This window comes from Phycodurus eques, chromosome 3 (assembly GCF_024500275.1).
Source record: "Phycodurus eques isolate BA_2022a chromosome 3, UOR_Pequ_1.1, whole genome shotgun sequence".
In the NCBI taxonomy this organism is placed as follows: Eukaryota; Metazoa; Chordata; class Actinopteri; order Syngnathiformes; family Syngnathidae; genus Phycodurus; species Phycodurus eques.
This window is the reverse complement of record NC_084527.1, coordinates 28058198-28068693: the sequence shown is the minus strand read 5'-3', so window position 1 is coordinate 28068693 and position 10496 is coordinate 28058198. Positions and strand designations below refer to the sequence as shown.

The following is a 10496-nucleotide window of genomic DNA, read 5'->3' as shown; positions in this document are numbered from 1 at the left end:
TTATGCATATTATTGTAGATCGAGAGAGTATAGATATGTATATTACAGATTATTAAAGAAAAAGTGATGCTCTTTAGATTAATTTTGGGACTGCTCTGGACAGTGATACTGAGTATCAGTAGGTTCCTGCATACATACAGGACTTCACATTTTTTGTTTTCCTTTTTTTTTTTTTTTTTTTTGCATCAATCCAATGGAACAAAGGCTTCTGTTGCACACTTTAATCTGGATAATTATCCAGAGAGGATGCTTTTTAACAAAGACAAAGCTGCAAGCATCCAGTAGCAGTGCATCATGCTGAGGCTGATGTTAGGCTGCAGTAGATTACTTACTGTGCTGTAAATGTATCTATTTTTATTGCTAGAAATAGTTTTCGGTCACCACTTGTGGAGATGCTGTAAATAACAAGACTAGGAGACAAGAACCAGTCATGTCACTTTATGCTCCACAAAGTTTTCAGATCCAACAGCCAACCACTCATTTTGAAGCCAACTCTCTTTTTGAAACTTTCATGTCCTGCCCCTCCCTCGAAGATACACGCCCCTGGTGAATGTCTCCCTAAAAAGGAAAAAAATAAAAAATTCTGAAGAGGTGAATCAGCTCATGCGGGGGTCCAGTGTACTTCGTTTCGCCGAACAAATCAACAAGTACAATTAGTCGAAACCGTTGCTATTCTAAATGGCAATGTTTGGTTTACCAGATGCAGATTATTCTCCTCTTATTATGAAAGTTATTTTCATTTCAGGTTCATGTTTTATATTGATATAATGGTTGGTCAGTGGGAGGGATTGTTAGTTTAAAATGTTATCTTGTTTCTCAGTTTTATGATGCTGCTGTAAATTTGTTTAACTAGAAAATTATGTACATTTATGACAATTTAGAAAATATTTGATTTATCTTTTCTCATCACCTAGGAGGCAACATAGCTTGGCATTATGCAAAAATGCATAATCCCAATAAAATGTTTCTGAAACCAGTTGACAGGTCGGCCCTGAGTTGTGATTTATTGTCAGAAATTGATAACGGATACAAGAGGCCCTTAAGAACTATATCAATTATTTTTTGTTTTCACATTTGTTAGTATGAACAGCGGGTGAACATGGAGGAAAGTGGGAAGAAACTGTTAAAAAACTATTTTACCTGGCATCCAGTGAATTGGACTCTTATTCACTGATCTTTATTCGATTGTGTGAGTTCACTTGATTCACTTGGAGATTTGGTTTGTTTGTATTATATTGCCCAACATTGAGAGTTGCACAAATCATTTCATTCACACAACTTTTAAACTCTGCAGTTAAATTCTCGCTATCATTTTAACCTAATTTTAAAAAGGTCCATTCCTAAATTAGCACTATATAATAACTGTCCATAAATTGGGCAGTTATTATATAGTGCTTCATTTCCACTCTGGTTTCCCCAAAGTTGAAGTATGGATACAAGTGTGTAGTGTTTTTGCGTTGTTGTTTTTTTTGTTTAGTTCTGGTGACAATATTCACAGTCCTGACGTGGAGCCTCACTTATCAATGCTGCGCACGCACAAAATGGAGCCTGAAAGATTCGTACGCAGATAAAAGTTATGTGGCCTATCAAAAAAAACTTCACGGGAAAAAGTATATTTTGTATATATACATACATATATATATATATATATATATATATATACATATACTAATGATCTTCATGCCTTTCAATTGCCCCTTGGGGATAAATAGATTCATTGATCAATTAATGGAGATGGACGTGATACACAATGAAATTGGCTTGTGGGGATGGGTGCAGTTTTGGAGGCATCTACTTTTATATCGGACTTTTTTTTCCCCCCCCCTCTACAGTCCTTGTGTTCACTGTAGCACTAACCTCCTGCGTTTCCTTTTATTTGTTGTGGTGCTTCCAAACTAAAGCAACCTTCCTCACCTCCACCTTTTAATTTTATCATCGGTTGTGATTAAAATTTAATCTAATGTAATTCCCCCTCTTCTTGAAAATAAAATTATATTTAATAAATTCTTACGACTTTTTAGTAGCAGTAACACTTTCGATGAGCTGTAACTTTTTTTTGTTTTTACTTTTCAAGGCTAATTCCCTACAGGTGTGCCTGAGTGTGTACCTACGATTTGATAGGACTTTGGTCATACGCCATTTTAAGCTTTTGTGTGTATGTAGACTTTTAGTAAGAAACTTATGCACTTTTTGATAAGTGAGGCCACTGGTGTGTCAACTTGTTGTGAATTGTCTTTCTTCTGCCCCGGGGTTTGAATTCATCAAGGCGTTAAGATTTAGTTTTGTTTATTTTACCCCCTGAGTCATGCTGTATGGTCCATTCTAGCATTCCATAGCAGCTCAGACCCTCTGCACAAGTCCAGTAGATCCCCTGACAGAAGGGCTGAGTTTTAATTATTCCCCACCGGCGATCCGGGCTCTCTAAGCCAACAACACAGTACCAAGCCGCTCCAATCAGGAATTGGTATTAAAGAGGCTTTGATGTAGTACTTTGCATTTGCTCCAAGACGGGAGGTATATTGTATACTAATGCAAATATTTACTCACTGAAGTCACAGTGTGGAAAGCTTTTGACCAATTTGCATGGAAGAGGCTGTGTTCACTGTACCTCATAGCACCTCCCAGGAATGACTGGAGACTGCCATCAAGCCCGAGTTAGATGCCAATAGAATACATGGGCACATAAATGTTTTGCATTATTCCCATGTTGTAGTGTATTGGTAAAGATAAGATTGTTTGCAACCTGGTTCTGATTTGTCTTTTTAACATAACATTAAAAAAAACGAACTATTTGCAGAGACTGACTTGCTTTTGTCATTCGTATTTGCATTATTATGTAGTTTTCACCATTGCATCAAATACGGGATGTGTAGATTCATTTCATGTTTAAACACAATTTCTTTTCCCATTATTGAAATATTGGGAAATTGCTGAAGGCTGACTCTGGAATATGGACATGCAAAATGTATGTCACAAGTCTACAGTGTACGCTATCACCAAACTGGGGTTTAAAACATTAAGTACTCAGCATGAGAATGACAGCCTTTATTTAAACTTCATTAATTCATGTCAACTCATTTTATAAATACTAGTGATTTCTTCCCCCCCCCCCCCACTAGATTCATCTATCGATGTAGCCTACATTAGTATATATTTTACAGTATGTTGATTTCCCTTTCATAATCCAGTAAAAGTATACCCTGTATGTTTACAAGCAATAAATGTATGACCTATACTTTGTGGAACACTTTGGAGAAACAAGTATTGGAGGGGGGATGGAGTCCAAGACCTCTATGTACATAATACAAAAATCCAAACTTCATGAGTTACTGAAAGCTATTGAAGTGTAATGGGTGTAGTACATTAATTCACCAAAATGCATAAATCAAATTCACAAATCTGGTCTTATAAAGTGCTCCTAAAAGTTGGGGTTTTCATGTACACTCAAAAATACTTTTTTGTTTGTTTTCCTTAAACCGCAGCAGGTCGGACCTCAGCATATGTTGAGCAGCATCCAGAAAGAGAATAATATATTCCAGAACGTAGCAAACAATTTGCAAAAGTTGATTTCTTCCATTAAAATAGGTTACATTTTAAAAAAGGGGGCACTAACAATAGTTCAGGAATGCTTCACTGGCCCACCAGTCTTTTCAGCATCTTCCTAATCACATGGGGTTTGTCATACTGCACAACACAGTAGGCTGGCTGTGAGGCAACTGGCAGTTATTGATGCTGTTTGACTCAGTCGTGGTAGTGGGTGTATTGGAAGGGAATGAACAAACCCCTTCTAACACCGGACTCCCCCATGGCCTCCACTCCAGTCTGACCCTCTGATTCTGAGGGCTGAGGCTGGAGGTTACACCGGCAGGTCTTTTGCTGTCAAATGTTCCCTGAACCAGTCCATTCTGGATGGCGGTGCCAGTGGTTTGGCCCAGGTGCTCAGCTGAGACCAGAGGTTGCCGGTCCTCTTCCTCAGAGATGGCAAACACAGGCACATTAATGTGATCGCCCTCACCTGGGAAATCGTGCCTCTTTGTTGTCTGGTTGCTCTCAATGGCACCGTGGATGGAGGAAGAAGAGACGGACTCTGGTTGGGAGCTCTGGGCATGATTAAAACCAGTGGTCTTGGTTGGGTCTGCAGTCTCAGAGAGCAGACCAAAGCAAGGCCCCGTGAAGCGGGAGCGCCGCAAATTGCTGGTCGAGTTCAGACGCCGCTGCCTCTGGGCGGCCTGAGCAAGTGGATATGAAGCATTGCTGATCGAAGAGTCAGAAATGGTGCTTGTGTCATTCTTGGCCGCCAGATGAACATCGGAGAAAACCTTCCTGTTGTCAGACACCACACTGGGAGGTGCCTGGAATGATAAGGGACAATTACCGGTAGTCTTCAACAACAGACTATTTTCACCAAGGATATTTTAGTTTCCACCAAGCAGCTCAGTTCTGAATGTAAATACTTTCAAAGGCTGTAATTGGTACCAAAATAACTAATCAACTTGCCTTTTGAGTACGACGCTTAGTGGCAGAGCTAACCCTGCCATCAACCGAATCAGCACCTTTGTGAATGTCGGGAATGGGCTGAGCTGGACTTGAAACACCTTTTTTAAAAGGTTGTTGTCATAAAAACAAAACGCCAAACAAAGAAGAACGAACACAAGATGTTTCCTTCGTTTAACCCATTGATTAATTTCGTCATACTGATATGATGTCACTCAGTTCACATAGCTGAACGTAAAGGGTGGCGAAATATGCAACTGTTATTACTCTGCCTACGCACCATGAAAGTGGATATACAAAATAGATTGTGGTTTACCAAACTGCACCATGAACAGTTCAACGGAACTACTTGCTGGAAACGTGGCTTTGCAGTAGAAAAGGCCAGGATTCAATAACGGCCTTGTGGCATCTAATAACGTGGATCATTTGGGAGTTCAGAAATTTCTGCTCCTGCTAACTTTGACCCAGATTGATTGGCAAAAAGGTCCATGTCAATCTTTCACTCCACATGTGGTCCTGTTTGTAAGAGCATGGCATTGGTACTGGTACTGACGCTGTCTACTAGCTTGGTGAAGGGACTTGTAGAGTTCCAGCTGCACCACTTCTTATGGAGCTGCGGCATTGGAGGGAGGAATTCCTGGAAGGTGCGTACGCTCCACGCTCTTGGTCGGACACAGCCATCACTTGTGGGACCAGAAAGTGAGGGGGTGGAGGCAGGTGGGGGCGAGTCACCCACAGGACTGGGACCAGTGTCACTGTGCCTCAGGAACCTCTCCCTTTGCTAAGAAAACAAAATGTCATGTGAATAGTACGCAGTACAAATGAGAGTGGTATGCAAGGAGCAGCAGATTCTATATGTGATGTATTGAAAATACTCTAGTACCAAGATTAATCTAGAAATTGAAAAAGGTCAGAAAAGTAAAACATTTTAGACCTTTTCGTTGCTAAATTGCAATACAAAATGCTGTTTGAACTCAAAGGTCCTACTTGCAATGTCAGGGATAAATGACCATGACCATGGCTGCACACTCACTAAACTGATGTTGTTATGTAAAGCTATTGTGTACAAGTTTGTCAAAAGATCGAGGGTACCAAAATAGCTGGCCAGTTGAAAAATGTCAATAGTGAGTAGAACTGTGCAATAAAAAAATAGGTATTTTTATGTTTGAGCTTGAACTTGTAAGCTGCAAGTGGACAATTTGCTACGTCCCCGCAGTCTCGTGTGCTGCATAACACAAGACATCAAACAACCGCGGGTTGATTCACCAATTATCAATGCGATAACCATTGAATGTACATCGCGCAAATATTGGAGGTGGCATTATGCTCAAGCACTCAACTGCAGATACAATGGTCAATGGCCTGCACTGTGCGAGAGACTTGTTATTGCAGCAAGCACGCATCTCTGGAACCGAGGTTGGACATGAAGATCAGAAAGCAGTGACTGCATTGATCTCACTTGAAACCGTACAGCAATAGACAATGCAGGCATCACTGAACTGACCCACTTCCTCCTCACACCTTTAGTTCTCCCCACGGATTGTTTTGTGTCTTAAATGAATGGATTATTGAGAAGGAAGTGTACTGTTTGCTTGGCATGCTCAGTCAAAAACCTGGCCAACTGAGTATGTTTGGTTCACAGACTCATTCATTATTTATTAAGACTTAAACTGTTTGAACAGAAGGGGCTTCGGACCATTTCAATTGCAACATTTCAATAGCAAAATTAGAAGCAGTGGCAGAAACTGACCTGCTTCTATCATTTAGACTTTGATAAACCCATTAAATCACGAATAGTACATTTTGTAACCTGGGCCCCAACTACATTTGTTAATTTAGCTTTCAACCACTGTAGTAAAGACACAAAAAATTTTTTTTCGTTAACTGACAAATGCTGCATTTGAGGTAGGTAGTGGGATATAACAATGGTGATGGAAAACGTGCCGAAGCCTCATTGCCTGCAGTATACAGTACCGAAGAGCTTTTTCTGCTATTGCTATCTGCTATTCTCCACCTGAACATGTCAACATTCTTTCTCCAGAAGTTGGATTATAGGGTCAGTGTGGAAAAGGCGGGGAGAACGCTATGCGGCTTGTTGCACTAGGTACATACAGTATGTACTGAAAACAGACCTTATATATTTTACCTGTCAGATTGCTGATGTTTTGAGAGTTATCGCTAATCGTCTATATGGAAGCGTTACCGAGTGTAAAGGTCCTAATATATTGTAACCATGATTTAAATCTTCAGTTAAAATTGGAAGTTCTTCTCTCTTTCTGCTTCCGAGGAACATGAGTCACCGTTAAGAGTTCTGTGTCCATCGTAGGACCTGATGCCTTTGCATGTTTTCACTCATGATCAGGATTCTTTTTGTTTTTTTTTAGATGTACACATTAAGAAAGTTTCAGTCAATGGTAACATTCTAATTTGCCTGATCAACTTTTCAAAGTAAGGAATAAAATGACTTGACAATGTAAACTGTAGAAATTGCATTTGAATTTTTTAAAATCTGAAGCTGAACAAAAATGGTTTATAATATAGTAGAACGCTACAGAATTATATTGAATGATGAAGAATGAAGGATAATGGGATATTTTGGGAATAGGAATAGTTCTCAAGATGCCCTCAATGAGTTTAGCATTTTGAAGTTGGTATGATTTGAATCGGTCAAGAAATGAGTAAAGAGGAGGGAATAATTTACAAACCTCAATTCCAGTGAAGTTGGCACGTAGTGTAAAATGTACAGTGGGTACGAAAAGTATTGAGACCCCCTTACATTTTTCACTCTTTGTTATATTGCAGCCATTTGCTAAAATCATTTAAGTGAATTTTTTCCCTCAATGTACACACAGCACCCCATATTGACAGAAAAAAACGGAATTGCTGAAATATTTGCAGATTTATTAAAAAGGAAAAACTGAAATATCACACAGCCATAAGTATTCAGACCCTTTGCTCAGTATTTAGTAGAAGCACCCTTTTGAGCTAATACAGCCATGAGTCTTTTTGGAAATGATGCAAACACATGTATTTGGGGATCCTCTGCCATTCCTCCTTGCAGATCCTCTCCAGTTCTGTCAGGTTGGATGGTGAACGTTGGTGGGCTCTCCAGAGATGCTCAATTGGGTTTAAGTCAGGGCTCTTGCTGGGCCATTCAAGAACAGTCACCAAGTTGTTCTGAAGCCACTCCTTCGTTGTTTTATCTGCGTGGTTAGGGTCAATATCTTGGTGGAAGGTGAACCTGCAGCCCAGTCTGAGGTCCTGAGCAATCAGGAGAAGGTTTTCGTCCAGGATATCTCTGTACTTGGCCGCATTAATCTTTTCTTCGATTGCAACCAGTCGTCCTGTCCCTGCAGCTGAAAAAGACCCCCACAGCATGATGCAGCCACCAACATGCTTCACTGTGCCTGATTTTCTCCACACATGCCACATAGAATTAAGGCCAAAAAGTTCTATCTTGATCTCATCAGACCGGAGAATCTTATTTCTCACCATCTTGGATTCCTTCAGGTGTTGTTTTTTTTTTTGCAAGCTCCATGCAGCCTTTCATGCGTCTTGCACTGAGGAGAGGCCTCCGTCGGGCCACTTTGCCAGAAAGCCCCCACTGGTGGAGGGGTGCAGTGATGGTTGACTTTCTTGAACGTTCTCCCATCTCCCGACTGCATCTCTGGAGCTCAGCCACAGCGATCTTTGGGTTCTTCTTTACCTCACTCACCAAGGCTCTTCTCCACCGATTGCGCAGTTTGGCCGGACGGCCAGGTCTAGGAAGGGTTCTGATCGTCCCAAACGTCTTCCATTTCAGGATTATGGAGGCCACTGTGCTCTTAGGAACCTTAAGTGCAGCAGCAATTTTTTTTGTAACCTTGGCCAGATCTGTGCCTTGCCACAATTCTGTCTCAGAGCTCTTCAGGCAGTTCCTTTGACCTCATGATTCTTATTTGCTCTGACATGCACTGTGAGCTGTAAGGTCTTATATAGACAGGTGTGTGGCTTTCCTAATCAAGTACAATCAGTATAATCAAACACAGCTGGACTCCAATCGAGCTCAGAGAAAGAATTGTGGCAAGAACCCAAAGATCGCTGTGGCTGAGCTCCAGAGATGCAGTCGGGAGATGGGAGAAAGTTCTAGAAAGTCAACCATCACTGCAGCCCTCCACCAGTCTGGGCTTGATGGCAGAGTGGCCCGACGGAAGCCCGCATGGAGTTTGCTAAAAACACCTGAAAGACTCCAAGATGAGAAATAAGATTCTCTGGTCTGATGAGACCAAGATAGAAATTGTTGGCCTTAATTCTAAGTGGCATGTGTGGAGAAAACCAGGCACTGCTCATCACCTGTCCAATACAGTCCCAACAGTGAAGCATGGTGGTGGCAGCATCATGCTGTGGGGGTGTTTTTCAGCTGCAGGGACAGTGAGACTTGTTGCAATAGAACAAAAGATGAATGCAGCCAAGTACAGATATCCTGGAGGAAAACCTTCCCCCAAGTGCTCAGGACCTCAGACTGGGCCGAAGGTTCACCTTCCAACAAGACAATGACCCTCAGCACACAGCTGAAATAACAAAGGAGTGGTTTCAGAACAACTCCGTGACTGTTCTTGAATGGCCCACGCAGAGCCCTGACTTAAACCCAATTGAGCATCTCTGCAAAGACCTGAAAATGGCTGCCCACCAACGTTCACCATCCAACCTGACAGAACTGGAGAGGATCTGCAAGGACGAATGCCAAAGGATCCCCAAATCTAGGTGTGAAAAACTTGTTGCATCATTCCCAAAAAGACTCATGGCTGTATTAGCTCAAAAGGGAGCTTCTACTATATACTGAGCAAAGGGTCTGAATACTTATGGCTGTGTGATATTTCAGTTTTTCTTTTTATTAAATCTGCAAAAATGTCAACAATTCCGTTTTTTCTGTCAATATGGGGTGCTCTGTGTACATTAATTTGGGGGGAAATGAACTTTAATGATTTTGGCAAATGGCTGCAACATAAAAAGAGTGAAAAATGTGAGGGGGTCTGAATACTTTCCGTACCCACTGTAGATATGCACTACAGACTACACATACTCATATATTTTAATATAGGTACATCTCAATAAATTTGAATATAGTTGATTTTTTTTCTTCAGTCCTCCTAGAGTAATTAAACACTGAAGTACTTTTCAGAGTGCAAATTCCAGCCTAATTTCTACATTAAAAATCACTTTATTTCGCACAGACATTCACACCTATGGGCAATTTAGAGTCTCCAATCAACCTACCACACATGTTTTTGGGATGTGGGAGGAAACCGGAGTACCCGGAGAAAACCCATGCAGGCACGGGGAGAACATGCAAACTCCACACATGGGGGGTCGGATTCGAACCCCGGTCCTCAGAACCGTGAGGCAGATGTGGTAACCATAAAATTTTTTGGGAAACTATTCATCCATCCATTTTCTGAGCCGCTTCTCCTCACAAGGGTCACGGGCGTGCTGGAGCCTATCCCAGCTATCATCGGGCAGGAGGCGGGGTACACCCTGAACTGGTTGCCAGCCAATCATAAGGCACTTACAAACAAACAACCATTCGCACTCACACCTACGGGCAATTTAGAGTTGTCAATTAACCTACCATGCATGTTTTTGGGATGTGGGAGGAAACCGGAGTGCCCGGAGAAAAGGAAACTATTCATTCTTGCTTTAATTTTTAATTTGAGCTTCATTTTCAAAGGCTAATTGTGATAGACAAGCTGGACGCGTGCATGCCACATTATCCTTCCTGATCGGTCAGCTGCTATTATTCTGGGGAGGGCGAAGGTTTTGGGGGTTGCAGCCATCAGTGGGAGAGCAAGTCCATAATAATCCTTCCCACAGAGTCACAAACAGCTAGCTTTGTCTAGACAAGAATTAACTAGGGGTTTAAATAAGGTGTTCCTCTGGTCACCAAAGCACCTCGAAAACAATGAGTACTTTTAGGTTTGATACACAAGGTGACAAATCAGCCTCAGACCATAGTGGTATAAGAA

General features: G+C 41.4%; 1 protein-coding gene across 1 annotated transcript in view; it reads right to left on the bottom strand.

The window, feature by feature from the left end:
• Window positions 1–3049: 3049 nt before the first annotated feature.
• si:dkey-112e17.1 (uncharacterized) overlaps window positions 3050–10496 on the bottom strand; it is a 35517-nt gene continuing 28070 nt past the window's right edge. Inside the window, exons 6-7 of the mRNA XM_061672999.1 lie at window positions 5048–5275; window positions 3050–4352 (exon numbers count right to left, since the gene is read on the bottom strand). Of these exons, the coding sequence (XP_061528983.1) occupies window positions 3666–4352; window positions 5048–5275 (915 nt within the window). The 3' untranslated portion in view covers window positions 3050–3665. The remainder of the gene's footprint in view (window positions 4353–5047; window positions 5276–10496) is intronic.